Source organism: Hydra vulgaris, chromosome 07, assembly GCF_038396675.1.
Source record: "Hydra vulgaris chromosome 07, alternate assembly HydraT2T_AEP".
In the NCBI taxonomy this organism is placed as follows: domain Eukaryota; kingdom Metazoa; phylum Cnidaria; class Hydrozoa; order Anthoathecata; family Hydridae; genus Hydra; species Hydra vulgaris.
The window spans coordinates 16,821,365-16,839,103 of record NC_088926.1 but is presented as its reverse complement, the minus strand read 5'-3'; the positions used below and the strand labels follow the sequence as shown (position 1 = coordinate 16,839,103).

The 17,739-nt window shown below is 31.2% G+C and overlaps 1 protein-coding gene across 1 annotated transcript in view; it reads left to right on the top strand.

The window, feature by feature from the left end:
* LOC100213720 (MATH and LRR domain-containing protein PFE0570w) overlaps positions 1 to 3,061 on the top strand; it is a 40,617-nt gene extending 37,556 nt beyond the window's left edge. Inside the window, exons 10-12 of the mRNA XM_065801212.1 lie at positions 1,678 to 2,097; positions 2,450 to 2,591; positions 2,709 to 3,061. Coding sequence (XP_065657284.1) covers positions 1,678 to 2,097; positions 2,450 to 2,591; positions 2,709 to 2,825 — 679 coding nt within the window. The 3' untranslated portion in view covers positions 2,826 to 3,061. The remainder of the gene's footprint in view (positions 1 to 1,677; positions 2,098 to 2,449; positions 2,592 to 2,708) is intronic.
* Positions 3,062 to 17,739: the final 14,678 nt, after the last annotated feature.

Here is a 17,739-nt window from a genome sequence, read left to right as displayed (position 1 = left end):
TTAAGTAAGACTTTAGGGTCACTGCAAACTGGAGTGTAAACAGTAATTCGTTCTCTTGAAAGATAATAATTTTCTTTGATGTATGTGTCCAAACCAGTAAAGTTCAAGGTCTTTTGGCTAGAACTTTCATTCCGGTGGAGTGGCATTTGGTCACCATTCAGCACAGGTGGATCAACTCCAAAATTTTCAATAAAGTATTTACGTACAGTCCAAATGTTTTTCAGGTACTCAAATATTCTTCCTTCACAGTCGGCCTGTATTATTTGAAAGCGTTTGTTAGGATGGCACAGACTGACACCATGCTCACTCATCCAGTTATTTACCCAATGGTTGGAGAAAATAATTTTCCTATCCTCTGGCACCTCTTCTGGTTGTTGGGCAAGCCACTGTTCATAAAAAATTTTGCATTGCGCTGTAAACATTCTCCTGGGTAAACGTGCTTTAAGGGTTCCACGGATGTCTACAAACCACTCAAATAAAAGGTGTTCTACATCTGGGATGGTTAATTTTTGTCCTCCACCTGCTTGACGATACTTTGATTTGCTTGGAGGAGCAGTTACAGCATCTTCATCTGTCTCAACTTGGTTTTGACATCATTTCCCAAGTTTTAGGACTTTTTTTAAGGTGAGGTTATCATGTTTAATGTCTTTAAGGTCAGAATAAAACTCTCTCACAGCTCTTGCAAGGTAACTTTTCCGTAGCAATGTATTAACGTGTTTCCTTCTTTTTTCACGGAAGTTTACTATTTGAAAGTTTTCAGCAACCGATAAATCGTACTCTTTTTTGTAACTTTAACAAAGTTTTCCCAAAGTAATTTTTCTCCTAAACTGTATTTATCTCGGCCAGTTCTTGAAAATGAACTGGCCGAAAATTTCCGATTTGACGCCATGTTACAAAATTTTTTTACAATGTTAAAAAAATTTTAATTTATAAATCCGCACCAATATTTGTTAAAAAACACGCATAAAACTATTCTAACGTGGCTTGCGGTCAAATGTGCATTTTTTAGCAGCTGTTTTATCATAATTTCAAATGGATTTAATATGCTGATATAAGTTTTATACTTTGCAAAGTATAAAACTTATATTCAGCATATTAAATCCTATAATTAAAACTAAAGTTTTGCAAATCTATGGTTTTAATTATAGGATTTAAACCAAAAAAAGAATTAAAAAAGAGTAAAACCAATGCTTCAGTGGGAAATTAACTAAAAGTTCATTTTTAGCAAATCAAGATTTCTTAAGTCGACGATTTTTAAAGCCAGTTTACACTGAAAGTTTTTGTTTTTATCGGTGACTGAAATTATTTTCTAATGTTATGGCCGATTTTCACTGAATTTTTTTTCATTTATTTTCTATTTATATGTTTTTACTTATAAGTAGAAAATAAATGAAAAATGGGGGGGGGGGGGGGTCTTAAGAAGCTTAGGGTGGGTGGGAAAAATATCCAAAAATTAATAAACGGGTGGGGACGTTTATTAAGGACTCGAGATTACACACACATATATATACACACACACATATATACACACGCACACGCACGCACGCATGCACCCCCATACACACGCATATATATATATATATATATATATATATATATATATATATATATATATATATATATATATATATATATATATATATATATATATATATATAAAAGCATTTTTATTTTTAGTAACATATTTGAAGATAATAATGCTGAAAGAATGTTAGCAGGTGAAAAACTAGCACAAGCTGTTTTATCGTCGAAGTTAAATACAAAAACAAATGATGCAACCAAACAAAAATTAAACAGTAATCGTAAAAGCACGAAGATTCCAGTAAGAGATACGCATTCCAGTAGACTTCGAAAGAACGCTTTATTGATAGATGTAATAAATCTAAAAAAAATAAAAAACGAAAAGTTTGTTAAAAAGCCTTTACAGGTAAAAAAGGCGAATCTCTTAGAAGAAAAGACTCAAAAGTTGTCTGGCAGTTCCCCTAGGCTTGCTGATCCCCAAGTGTTCATTACCAAAAAGTCCTATGAACTGTATAAAGCAAAATCTGCAAAACAGCATTTAGAAAGAAGTGTTAATAGTTTATACAATAACAAAAAGTAATATATGAATATATATATATATATATATATATATATATATATATATATATATATATATATATATATATATATATATATATATATATATATATATATATATATATATATATATATAGACACCCACACACACACACACATGTTTATACACATACATAAGTTAATACATACTAATATTTATATGTTTTTACTTTTTAATATAAACATACATATATATGAGTGTATATATATATATATATATATATATATATATATATATATATATATATATATATATATATATGTATATTATATATTTATGATATATCTACTAAATTTTATTATAAAATTTAGTAGCTGCTTTCTCTTTCAGTACGAACGATTCTCTATTAGATGCTTTCAAATATGTTTCGCCACGTCAAACTGATCAAATGCCTACATTTCATAAAAAATCTATCGAGAAAACAACATTTAAATATCCGGTTGATGCATCTAACGAAACAATACAATTACTGGTAGGTTATTTTTCAAGTCGATTATGAATTAATGTGTTAACTTTATTCATGGTTTTAAAAAGATATGCAGCATTTGATATTGTATTTAAATCTATTTACTTTCAATATTTTTTCAAGGCTGAGGCTGAAATGGCGTTGCTAGATGAAAAAGAACCAGCACAAAGCGAATTATCAGTTAAACTTCCAGAAAGTATTGATTGGAATGAAATAGAAAAAATATTGAACACACCATAATTTTCATAAGAAATAAAAGTAGTTTTGCAAACAAAGTCGCAAAAAAAATTTTCTGTCTGGGTGCTCTATTGTTATTTTTAAATGATATAAACTTTTTTCTTCTTCATCCACATCTATTTCCAAGCTTTTTAATAAAATATCGATTCCTATAGTGCACAAAGAAATTTAATTTAAAATCTAGTAGACTCATCAGTGGGCCAATAGGTGGAGAAAAATAAAAAATCTATTTATAAAAACTTAATTGTTTTTTTTAGAAATTTATATTGTAGACCTTATAGGGTTACATAAGTAAATAAACAAGTTTTTAAAATCCAATCTCCTAGATACCTTGTTTTTCTAATTTAATAATGTGCATTTGAAATCACACAATAAATAAAAAATTAAATTAAGTACCTAATTAAGGCCGTCCCAAACCATAAAAGGAAAAATATTTGGTGAAGGATTAGGGAAAAACAAAAATTAATTGTAGAAATGGTGCTTGGTAGGTGCAAGCAGAAATACGCAAGGCCGCATATGTGATCAACTTTAAATTACACTCTCTTATATAGATATAAAAATTTACAATCAAATTTTCTAAACTCAGCTGAGAGCAGTAGGTGCTAGGCTTTTTATTATAAATGATATCTAAATGTAGATTTTTCTTTAAAAAATTGAAGAAGACGCATAAAGAACGGTTTTAGATTTTTAGCATTTAAATCTTGCTAAAGTTTTTTTAAAATAGGAGTCGTCCATAAATTACGTCACGCTTAAGAGGAAGGGGGAATTTTTTTGTGACAACTCCATACGGAACTTGTTCGTGTGTGTGTGTGAAGGGGGTCTAAAACGGTCAAAAATTGCGTAACGTAGGGGAGAGTAGGGTATTGGCGAACACCTAAGCGGGAATGTAAAATAAAGACACCAGTTATACAAAGTTTATCATATTTATTGCTTATCAATTAGTTTAACTATTCAGTCACAAATCCTCAAAAGTAATTTTTAAAAATCTTATTATAAAATAAAAATTTATGGCAAAAATAAAACCATTGGTGTTCCGAATTACCCTACCTACGTGGAGTAATTCCGAACACATCGGGGGGCAATCACAAACACTGTTGTGTAATAACGAATAAAATGCTAATTGCAATAACTAAGTCTAAAAATTATATTATGCAACAACAATAAAAAAAAAGTAGTGGCTTTATTTCCATAGAAGTACAACAGAGTGTTAATCAAGAAAAAAGCTGCATAAAATTATCAAAAAAAGTTAAAATCAAATTATAGTAAACAACATCCGCAGCTTCATTACACTACTCCACGTCTGGAACTGCGCATAGGACCCCTTCTCAGCAGGTAAAAAGAAATTGTTGAATTTATTTTTCTACAACGATGTTTTGACCATGTTCGGAGTTACCCCGCGTTCGCCATTACCCCACTTGCCCCTAATTTGTGGACGTAGTACAACCTGCTTCATTTCCTGGTTTCTTGTAGGATACGCTATAAAACACCCCTTGCCTTAGGGCTCTTGGATGAGTAAAAGCTAGAGATGGTGTCTCGATAAAAATACTCAACTTGGGCAGATATTAAAGGCATCCGGCTACTGTCTTGTAGAAGGCCTCTTAGGAAAAGACTTAAGGAGTAAACAGATATTATCTGTTGACCAGCCTCAGACCCCTTCTTCATCTATTAGGCTGGCGCAGATGTATTTACAATACATTGTTTCCAGTTTAGGATGTTGAATGCTGGATCTTCTTGACTCAATGCATAGTTTTTGCTTGTGTTTCTGTTTTTATGATTAGGCAACTCATTCTATTATCTCCTAATGAGGGTACAGCTCTAAAACTCATTTTTATGGTTTTGAGGCCGGCTGGTAGTCAGGTTTCCCGAATTCTGTGGTAGCTCTGAGAGAGGTTGATTCCATCAACAGCTGTAAAATATCAGAGTACTAACAGAGCCATGTTGCGCATGGATGGTGTCCCTGTTCGTACTTTTGGTGTGCATTGTCGAGGCCATTTTTGGAGCCCTTTGTTACGGCTTAGGGTTTATTAATAGTAACGAGGCATTGGGCTATTAAATAGTGCACTGAGTACTCTCTATGCTTTGAGTCAAGTTCTTTAACAAAGCTTTCCAAAACTAGTTGGTCGATTCCAATTAGTTTTAGAGATTGGCTCCATGACCTATTCGTAGAAACGTGTTCGGCAAATGCTTTAAACCAACTTGTATTTGATAATACTCCACATAATAGCCTCCTAGATCTAATACTAATCAATAACTCAAAAAATGTTTTTAATGTAGAAGCTATTGCCCCATTTACAAGTACTTGCAACTACAGTATGATAGATTTCGATTGTAATTTGGAGAAATCCAAATCAATTAAAAATTGGTGATTACAACGCCATACAATCAGATTTACAAAATGTTAACTGGTATATATTGCCGAGCAAAATTAAGATGTTAAAGTATTCTGGCAAATTGTTTATAAATATTTAAACTTATCTATTTCCGCACATATTCCAGTACATTGCAATAAAAAAAATAATATCCAACCTATAGCCATTTGGAAATTGGCCTCTAAAAAACGCATTCTCTATAAAGAATACAAAAGAACTGGTAATAAATACATTCATATTAAATATAAGGTTTGTTCTCGTTTATACGATGCAGAAATAAATAAATATTGTATTCTCAGAGAGAAAGATAATATTGTTTTGTTCTTTTGTAAAAGTAAAAATCAAATGCTGTAGCTCTGTTGCACCACTATTACGCACCACTATTACACCACTATTTGCACCACTATTACGACCAAATGGTTCTCTTTGCACAGATGATTGTGAAAAGTCACATCTTTTAAACAATTTTTTCAGTTCAGTTTTTGTTACAGATAATGGTATTGCACCTGTCTTAGATTTGCCAACACACTCGAACTCTTTAAATAATGTAATGTTTCCATACAACTCTGCAGTTTTATCCCTACAAAATCTTCCATCAAAGTCCTCCAAATCATCTGATGGAAACCCAGAAATACTTTTAAAATCGCAAATGCCATTGCTATTCCTATTTTCATAATTTTTGAATTGTCAATGTCAAAAATACCACACCTTTAATTGGGAAAACCGCCATAGTGTGCCCCATCTATAAGAAAGGAAACCCGTCATTAACCACAATTTATAGACCTATTTTTATGAAGTGCATTATTTGTTAGGTTATGGAGTCAATAATTGCAGAATGCATTACAAACTATTTACTAATCAATAACCTTATTACCGCTCATCAGTTTGGCTTTTTAAAGTTTAGGTCCGCCTGTACACAGATATTGCAACCTTAAATGAGTGGACCACTGCTGCTAATAACAAAGAGATAATTAATGTTGTATAAATAGACTTTGAAAAAGCCTTTCATTCTGTGACTCACTCTAAGTTACTGTTCAAACTGAATTGTTATGGTATCTAGTATGAATTGCTAAACTGGATTACCAATTTTTTAACAAATCGTTCTCAATGTGTACTTCTAAGCTAATAATCAATAAACTTAACTAAATTATAGTTAACAAACTAAACAATAGTTACCTGAAATGAACCAGCTGGTTAATATTGTAACATGTTTTCAATGTGAAAAATTCATGATACGTGGTGTTAGAATTCAGTTTTGCTAACTAACAAGATACAGGAAACAAGTTTACCTAGTTTAAACACTTTTCCCGGTATTATTTAAAATAAGTGTTGTTAGAATCAGGTGTAGAATTGGCCATAGTTTCTTATTCACTACTTAACTCAAAACGGCCAAATTTTGAGATACGTGATGTTGGAGTTTAGCTATCGATACATGACATGTAAATTCTAGTTGTAATGATATTTGTAATTCTATTAAAATTATTATAAAAATGTTTATTTGAATATACATGAGCATTTAAAAAAAAAAATATGATATTTTCATTACTGCGAAGAACTTGGGAAAAAAAACTTATTTTGATTATCTCAAAATTTATTTGAATATTCTTCCATCTATAGATCATATATCAGAAATATATTTTTTCAAACAAAGAAGTCTATATAAATATTAATCTCCAAAAATTTTCTCATTATAAGCAACTTTCTAACATATTTAATTTTTTTAAAAAACTAGTTTGGATTCATACTTTCTACTGCGCCAGTTCAGGTTTTTGTAAAGAACTATTTCAGGTTACCTATCACGGTTGTTCAGTTTTCAGTTCAGGTTCAGGTGAATTGCCGGAATGTTCGTTTGGCACTTGTTGAAGGAAACTAGTTCAGGCGAAACGCCTGAGAGTTCATATAATTTACCGAATCTTTTTTAAGAGTGTAGGTATTCATCTTTGCAATAATCAAGAGGTTTAATAATTAAATATTCATTTTTTTGTTTTAGATGCATTTTAGCTTAATTTAGTTACATTTGCTAAAGGAAATTGGTGGAACAGAGCTGGTAAAAACCATTGCATATGTTATGTCGCGACGTTACTAACGTTATGTCAAAAATAAACATGGATGGTACAGGAAATTTCGGAAACTTCCGAAATTTTCTGTACCACCCATGGGGCTTGGTAATAAGATCAGGTCTTTTATAACTATATCTTATTTATAAATTTTATCACTTTTTTAATATATCTTATTTATAAATTTCATCACTTTTATAACTATATCTTATTAAAAAGTTATAACATGATTTTAATTTACATAAGTTTTAAAACTTAAATAAACTGAAATTACTTTAACAAAATCAAAGAAACTATTAGACAAGATCTAAAAGTTTATTAAACGTTTACTTAGACTAAATCTAAACGCTTTATATACGTTAATTAGACTAGATTTAAACGTAAATTAGACAAAATATAAACGCTTTATATACGCATAATAATCCTGTAATAGACGTTTAAAATACGTTTGAGTATAAACGTTTTATAGACGTTTGTTCTGAATGTTAATCTGGATTTCATTTTAAACGGATAATCGACCAAATCTGAACGTTTTGTCTAAACGTTGATTTGACGTTTAATAGACGTTAGTGTGTTTACTGGTATCACACCTGAGTACAAAGATGTGTTTGCAAAAAAAAAACAGAACGGAGGCAGAACAACACGAATTCAACAAACAGAATTGCAAAAAGAAAGAGCAAAATGATGAACTCGCAAAATTAAATCTGCTCGACTCGCCATTTCGTTTCGTCATCCGTTGACGCCTTAAATGCGTTAAGCCAATAAACACACAAGAATCAGCTGCTCACCAAAGATCAATCTTTCTCAATATCAAGAACGTTGCTGGGGCTATTGCTAATGACTCAAAATCAAAAATCACTACAAATATTGTTGATGAAATTTCACCCCCCGCCCCAGCTAGAGCAAACCCTGAATCAGCCTCAACTATCCCAACCGGTACAACCATCAAGCCTCGTTAATTTATTTATTTTTATCTTTACTGTGGCACTTTGAGAATTAACATCGTTTTTTAAATAGATAGCTACGCCACCTCCTATCCTTTTGGCCTTGTTTTGTGAAAAAATGTTATAACCTGTAATAGCAGTATCTAAAGCCTCAGTAAACCACGTCTTGGTGGTTGATTGTATTAGTCAATTTTCGTTTGATTTAGTGAGCATAGATTTGCCCAGAAACTGATGTTCCTGAAAACCTTTACTAAACAAGTTTTCGATAATTCGGGCTGAGGAGATATGGCAGTAAAACGTTTTATTGACGGTAATTGTCGAGTTAGGCGTTTTCTTTTTTGCGTTGGTAAATCGTATTCAAAAAAAAATTCTTGTAAAGAACGCAATACCTCAAGGGACTGTTTTGGGACCCATCTTATCTTTTAGTTTTTACAAACAATGTAACTTCATGTATTGATAGTGATTGCAGCATTAAGTAGTTTGCTTATGACAGCAAGTTATATTAAGCAAGCAATGATGGAAACAACATACACCTCATCAATACCTTAAAAAAATTTTCAGAATTGTCAAAAGTTTGGCAACTTAATATAGCAACCAAAAAATATTTTCATCTACGTTATGGAAACAGTTCTTTACTATTAAATTTATACTCAATGAATATTGGTACACCTATTGAATCTTTTAATTCAATTCAAGATATCGGTCGTGTCTTCGGATGTGAAGTTTTTTAATCGCTGCTCTTTCATTACAAGCAAGGCACATTCTCGTACCTACTTTTAAAATCCTTCATCAGTAACAAGTTCAAGCTTCTGATCAAAGCCTATAAAGTATCATCAAAGTATCATCGACCTATCATAGAATCTTGTACCTTTGTGAGGAATCCCCATCTTTTAAAAGATATACGTCGGTTAGAAAGGTTCAGAAATCCTTTACTAGAAGTGTCTGTAAAAGATGTCGTATTGCTTATAAAGGTTATTCTTCAAGACTCAGTATCTGCAATCTCGAATCCTTTGAATGCCATAGAATAAAATTTGATCTTGTAATGATTTATAAAATTATACACAACCTTGTTGATCTACTTTTTTCTGAGTTTTTTACATTTGCTCCTTCTTACTATACTATAAGATGTCATGCATAAAAACTTTATCCACGTATTAAATGTAAAAAAGATACATGAAAATTTTTCTACTGTGAAAAAATTATCAAGATATGGAATTCTCTACCTGATTATAACGTTTTACTCATTTTGTCTTTGTTTAAATCAAATTTAAAAAAGTACAATGTTCATCACCATTGCATACTATTTTAACTAGTTGTTTTTTTGTTGTTTTTTTTTGTCAGTGTTACATAAGAATAATTTTGATATTACCTGTATACTTTTTGAATTTCTTTTTTTTAAATGCAAATAAATCAGAAAATAAATGAATAATAAAATTAAAAATGACTAAAGTACCAAAAACTAGAATACACAAAAAACCATCGTCACCACCAAGTTATCTAAACCTATCTGTCACTAACATTCGTGGTCTTCGAAGTAACTTTTCTTCTGTTGAGTCATCTCTTGCCAATTTCACCAGACCTACTTGCTCTTTGTGAGACTAATATGAGTTCGGCTGTCTTATCTTGTGATCTCAGTGTTGATGTTTATCTTCCTTTAATTCGTAAAGACTCCAATAGTCACATGCTTGGCCGGGGCATTTACATTCATAAGAAATCACCCATTTGTCGGGAAACTAGGTTTGAATCCACAGACTATTCTTTATGTGCTTTCGTTTAGAACCATTTATATTTATCGCCTTTCTCTTTGTTCTATATCGTTCTCCTTCATTTTAAGACTGCACTATTTTCGATGTTATTTTTGATCAAATTGACCAAGCTCTCTCTATTTATCCATCAGCCAATATTGTTGTTGTTGGTGACTTTAATGCTCATCACACTGAATAGCTTGACTCTAGTATTAGTGACTCTGCAGGCATAAGGCCCACAAATTTTGTTTTTCTCAATCTCTAACGCAAATAGTCAACTTTCCAACTCGTTTTCCAGACAACCTGAATCATTTACCTTCTCTACTCAACTTATGTCTTGTTTCTGATCCTAATCAGTGCTCAGTTTCCCCACATTCGCTTCTGATCACGGTTCGATCCCTATAAAACTATTATCTCATTCTTCATCATCAAAACCCCCTATCATCGTACCTCTTACAACTACCTTAAAGCAGACTCCTTCCGTGATTTTCTTCGTTATTCCTTCGTTCTTCCTTGGTGAAAAATCTTTCGTCTTCCTGCTGATAAATGTGCTTCTTACATAACTTCTTGGATTCAGAATGGCAGGAAATCTTTTATTCCCTCTCTGCAATTCCAAGTCAAGCCTCACTTTGTTCTCCTTTACCTCGCATTGTGCTGCTGCAATTTCCAATCGAAACCATTACTTCCATATCTATCAGCAAAATAATTCTCCAGAAAATAGATGTCTGTTTACTATTACTAGAAACCATTGTAAAAACGTTTTGTCTAACGCTAAAGCCCGCTATTCTCAGGTTATGAAATCTCGTATTTTATCTCAAAAATTAGGCTCTTGTGACTTCTAAAGAATCTTTAATAGTATCAATAATAAGGGCAAATCTGTTATTCGACCTCTCTTGTACGGTTCAGATTTTGTCACCTCACCTAAAAACAAAGCTGAATTGTTTGCTTAGAACTTTTCATCAAAATCATCTCTTGATTTCACTAGTTGCGTTCTACCTAGTATTGCAGACAAAGAGGTCGATCCATTTGTATTACTCCAGCTTCTGTATCTAAAATGATTTCCTGCTTAGACTCTTCTACAGCTTGTGGTCCAAACAACATACCTATTGTGGTCTTACAGAAGTATTCTTCGGAGCTGTCGTCTTCACTTTCAAAACTATCTAACAAGTACTTATCGGAGTCTTGTTTTCCGGCATGCTGGAAAGTGGCATCTGTTATCCCTATTTTCAAAAATTCTGGAGAGCAATCTGACTCTTCTATCTACCGTCCCATTAGTCTTTTTCCTATCATAACCAAGGTTTTTAAGTCTTTAATTAACAAGCACTTAATCTTTCATCTTGAATCTAATATATCACTTTCTGATCATCTATATGGATTTTGATCTTTTTGTTCTTCTGCCGATTTGTTAACAGTAATAACCCAAAGGTTTTATCGTGCATTAAATAGATGTGGAGAGGCTAAGGCTCTTGCTCTCGATATTTTTAACGTCTTTAATCAAGTTTAGCATGCTAGTCTTCTCCGTAAATTCTCTTCTTATGATGTATCTGGTAACATTTTCAAGATTATTGAATCCTTCCTTACCAAACGCTGTATAAAAGTTGTTCTAGATAAACAGCACTCTTCTTCATTACCTGTGACTTCAGGGGTTCCTCAAGATTTTTTCTTTGGGCCTATATTTATTTTATTTTACATTAACGATCTACCAGAAATTCTTACATCTAAGATAGCATTATTTGCTGATGATTCTACTCTTGTCTTGATAAGAAGTCAACGCTCTCTGATTGCTTGGAGAGGGCATTTGAGCTTGAAAAGGATCTCACTTCTGCTACAGCATGGGGGTTACAGTGGCTGGTGAACTTTAAGTCAGATAAAACTCAATTTTTTTCAGCCAATCGTTATCTCAATAATTTAGATCTTCCTATACTTATGAACGGTGATGTGCTCGACGAGTCATCTACCTTTCATTTTGCTGTATTAACTCTTACTTTCGATCTTTCTTGGAAACTATATATCAAATCCATTGCAAAATTAGCATCTGCTAAGGTTACATCTTTTTATCGTGCTTGACACTTTCTTACTCCGGATTCTATTCTTAATCTCTATAAATCCCAAATCTGTCCATGTATGAAATACTGTTGCCATATCTGGAGCGGATCTTCTAATGGTGCCCTTTCTCATTTATACAAGGTGCAAAAACGCAATGTAAACATATTTGAACCTGCTTTTGCAGCCAACCTCTAACTCTTTTCTACAAATAATATCATAGGCACTGCTCTAAAGAGCTAGCGTCTCTTGTGCCATCTACTTAAATTTATTCTCGTGTTACGTCATTCAATTAAGTCTCATCCTTTTACTGTGACTATTCTCTTCCAGTAACTTCCAACTCTAATAGTGGTTGCTTGCAGCCTTGTTGGAAGCGAAGACGTTAAAAAAATAATAAATGTTCAAACTAGGGATGCCAAATATTTAAGTTTTCAATATTTGTACAAATACCAAATACCCTAAATAGTGACCCCCCAAATGTTTGTACAAATACCAAATACCCTAAATAGTGACCCCCCAAATGTTTGTACAAATACCAAATAGTAATATAGTAAAAAAATCAAGTGATTTCAATTCAAATTTTAGCTTTTATTTAAGAAGTGATATTTTAAAAATACAAGCATATTCAATTTTTCTTCTTTCATTCTATTACGAAGTTTAGTCTTGAAGTTTCCAGCTACAGAAAAGGCTCTTTCAACGTCTGTTGATGTTGCTTGCACAGTTAAAAAGGCATCGTAGGTCATCTGAATTTTATCTGTACGTTCTTTTGTTCCTTCAAATGCCTTAGTTTCATTTTCGATCGAAGTTTTGACTGTTTTCTGATGATTTACAAATTGATTGATAGTGCCATCAAGCTTGGATGTTGTATTTGAATCATTTTCATCATCATTTTCTTCCAACAATGATTCTGCAAATAGTCTTGTATTGAGTTCCTTAATTTCTTTTCTAATAGTTAGTTTTGACGAATATTTAAAATAATCATTTTTCTTTGGATAATCACCAGTGTGAAGAAAAATCAGTGTTGATATTAAGTTAATATTTCTTCGTGAATCAATTCGAGTTTTTAAATTTTCGAGCATTTTTTGCGAAATATCACTTTCCTGTGCGTTGAGTGTGTTGAATAAATAAATAAATGATCCTTCTGCCACCATCAAATTGCATTTACAGCCTAATTTTTAAATAAGTTCTTCAACAGAAATCAAACAATCTATTATGCCTTTACTTCAGTTTCAATGTTGTCATCATATGAACCTTCAAATTCAATTATTGTAGATTTTACAATTTCTTTCAGTTCATAAAATCTCTGCAGCATAGGAAGTACACTATTCCATCTTGTCTTGCAGTCAATTACTAGAGTTAACTCTTTTCCTGTGTTTTTTTGGACATTTTCTTTAAAGCTAGCAATTTTAAATAAAGATTTTTGAAATTTTCTCCCATATCCTCGAACAACTGATATAACATCAAAGTAGGTTTTTTCCATTGGTAAAGAGCTTTCATGTTCATCAAAATCTAGTTTTTCATTAAAATCTTCATCTTCATTATCAAGTTCAACATTATCATTATATTCATCCATCTCTTCACGATCTTTTTAATATAAACAGTCAACAATAGTTAAATTTATTCCATGATTGTAACAAAGTTGACTTTCAAATGGCATCAAGGTGGCATATTTTTTCATTACGGAAGCTCCATCGTTTATAGTTGAGACAATATCTTCTGAAATGTCAAGTTTGATGTCCTGGAGTTTTTTTCTGACAATTGTTTTCAATTTTTCAGCATTACAACTACCTGGTCCAACAGAAGCTAATGCAAATTGCTTAGGTTTAGTGCCGTTGTGAATTTTGATATTTAAATATCTCTTGAATGTATTATCAGTCCACTCATCAATTATTGTACTAAATTTCTTTCCCATGACTTTAGACTCTTGACTTTTTAACACAAATTCATGAAAAACTTCTTCGTAGTATTTTTTAATGTCTTCCCAAACTGTTGATCTTGATTTAGGCATTTGATGACCGCGTGATGACAAATATGATTTAGTAGCATCCGAATTTATTATTTGATTAACTGAAAATCCATCTTTGGCTGCACATTTTGATATTAACAACTATCTAGACTCTCAAACTGTAAAACTTGTTATTGGACGTTGAATTTTTTGATTACTTGGACCTTCTGTTGAATGTATTCTTTCTTTTAAGAGATATATCGATGCCATGTTTCAATTTTTAATGATTCATCAAGTTCGTTGTTTCATAATTAACAATCGTACAAACTTCATTACAGTTGCCAACTTGACATTTTGCCTGATTTTTATTGATTTTTACAAAATGTTTCCACCCTTCACTCGTTATTTTCTAAATAAAATTTTAGTTTAGTCAACGTAACCTAAAAAAGCATGAGACTCATACCTGATAGTAGTATTTATAGCACTTCTTTGTATAATTTCAATAGTTACTTGATTAAGTTCACAATTAAACAAAGAGAAGTTTTAAAATTTCAGTAGTAGTGAATTAATTATGATATAAATATCACGAAAATTGAAATAAAGGGTTCGTAACAAAGTAGACTTTTAAAAATGTGACGGCTATTTTGTAAAAAAATGCTGAAAAATTATTTAAAAATTTTTACACTGTTTGTATACAAATATTTGGGTAAAAATACAAATATTTGGGTGACCCCAAATAGTGTTAAAAACGCCAAATACCCAAATAACAAATAATTGGGTTCAATATCCCTAGTCCAAACGGTTTTTTAATGTACATTTTTGTGGATTGTTGTACTGTGGTTATTTTATGTGAACATGGGTAAAACGATGATTTATGGAAGAGAAGATTTATTATTTGTATTTATGTATCCGAAATGTTTTTATTTATGTTAAAAAAAAGTTTAGTTGAGGAAAGAGGAATTAGTTTGTTTACGAAAAAAAAAGGATTTTTAATTTCTCGTTTTGCTTAAAGTGAGAAAGTTTTAATATCGTCTAAATAATTTTTTAAAAATGCCGTTTTCATTTAGAAAATTGTTTTTTTTATCTTAGATGGGTCAAATGTGGGTTCTGTTAAATAAAGTCCAAAAAATGGAAAAACAATATATTATTTGCGAAAAATAGTGATTTCATACACCCTTATATTAACTTTTTACACTAAAACAATACATAACACTACACAATGAAATTCTCCGGGCCCAAAACAAACTATGATCTTATGATGAAAATGCTTTGCAACTATAAGCTAGGGTTTCCGGAATAAGGAGGAGTTAGGGAAAAGACTTCAATCAACCTGAGGAGGCCAATGTGCTCTTGATGTACTAATGTATGATATATGTTATTACCTAGATTCTTATATATATAAAAAAGTTAATAAAATTCAATTTTATTGAACTTTATATGTTTATATTCACAATGTCAGAGAAATTAAGTGCATAAAATAAACAAAGAAAATACTGTATTAAAAAACCACACCTACCTATGCAATCATAACCACTCCAGGAGACCAAACATGCCCAGATTTAAACCCCCGAAACTCAAATACCTATATATAGACATACAACTATTCCATCAAATTGGAAAAACATTGGAACATCCCAGGTCCACCCTTGACTACCCCTAAAATGATGATCTGTACGGTTATGACCACTCCCAGAGATCAAATATACCCTAATTTGAATTCCCCGATCTCAATTACCTATATTTAGACATACAAAATATTATATTATTATAATTTATTAAAAATTATAACAATATAATATATGTATATTATATTATATAATTTTAGCTATTAAAAATTAAATTAGCTAAAGATTCAAGATTAGCTTTGTAATTTTTAAAAATTGATGTTTTCAATATTATTTACTCATGTTATTAATAATAGTAAATAATATTAATAAAATAAGTAATACCAAAACTAAATAATACTAAAAAAAAAAAAGTATAACACGATAATGTAATAATAGGTAATAATAGTAAGAATATAATAATAGGTGTAAATAATACAAAAAAAAACCAAGGTTGACTTTATAATTTTTTTAAAATTATAAAGTTAACCTTGGTTCTATTTTTTCATAATAATTATTTAACAAAACCTAAAACCGTTTTGCATTTTTTTACGTGTCACATGTCAAAAACTTTTATAGCTCTAAAGAGATTACCAATCCTGATTCTAAAAATAGAAAAAAGACTTTTGATATGCTTTTAGATCAACTTTTTTTTAGAGCTTTTTTAAGAGCCGGTAAAAGACATAGTGGCATTGAGATATTTTTCAATATTGTGAATATTCCGCGTTTACGTTTACGAGGATACAACAATATCGTAAATTAAAAAAAAAAAAAGCACGTTGCTTATGTAAAATCAAAATCCATGGCAGAATAAATATCTATGTCAGCTTAACACCGTGTTGACAATTGTTCTGCATGTAATGTAATGAAACCGATAGAAATATAACAAGTAGCGTGGCGTTGTGGATACTTTTCTTTGGATGTTGTACTTACTTTATCTAATAATAAAAAATGAACTTCATGCATAGCTTGTATGAATGCGAGCTCAAAAAATTGTTTATGTTGATAAGCATATTATTGAAATTGCGTTTGCATCAGCCGTTTTTATATTCAATGATGGAGAATTTATCCGTTTTAAAAAATTTAAAGGTACGCGAATGATTTTTTCTTGTGTCAAGGAAATGAATATCAAATCTAGTGACGAGAAGAAGTTTATGCACTAGTTGGTAGTTATAGACTAGATAATAGTGTTAAGTTTTAATTTTTTGATTTTGCATTGGACGTTTTTGAATCTTTTTTCAGGGATTTTTTAAATAAGTACTTGAGCTTTTTGTTTTAGAGCAAATGTTTTATTATACGAACAGAATTAACTGAAACTCACAAAAAGGTTGATATATTACTTTAAAAACTTTTTAATTGAAACTAGTAAAAATAAAAGTATGTAAAAAGAACTTTTAAGAAAAAGAAACATTTATAAAGTCTGATTAAAAATTCACATGAGATTGATATTTTAGATTGTTGGGCGCAGCCATGCGATAATACCTCAGCTATGAATAGTAAATACAGTATTGTTTTGGTAAAAGTTAAAAAACAGGTATTCTAGCTGTTTGGATATCTTATGCTCGATATCCTTTAAATTTGGTAAAGGTGACTGCAGCTGAGTGTTGTTCGATTGTTGTGATTTTTTTTAACTTGCTTGAGGAGCAACATTTTTTTTCACCAGCTCGACACGTCGCTATGAGATGTTTGGAGAAGTTTTAAAAAAAGAAGATAGGAACTGAGCATGTGTGCCTAAAAGTATCAGCCCAACACGCTGGCCTTGCATAGCAGATGCCACTATTGCTCTTGTAAATGGTTATTCCCAGATTAGGGATGAGCTTCACAAACTTATTAAAGACAAGGTTATCTAACTTTTATGCATGCATGTTGCATTTGGAAACTGGAATATTTTGCCATGACAATAGTAAATTTGACAATAGTAAGTGACAATAGTAAGGCTGTGGCTGGTAATTGTAATCTTTTTAAAGATGTTAGAAGAAAAGATAAAGTAGTTAGAAATTTTTAACTAATATAACCTCCTAATTCAGAACATGCATAAAATACTTTCAATAAAGCTTTTGCGCTCATCAACGTTTAAGAAACAATGCCGTTACAAGGTTGTAATTTCTATCATTCATACAATTTTCGTGTTACTAAGGAAAAGTTTCTTCCAGAATGAACAGTATCGACTGTTACTGGTTTTCTAACAGAAAGAGACATTCAGGCATAAG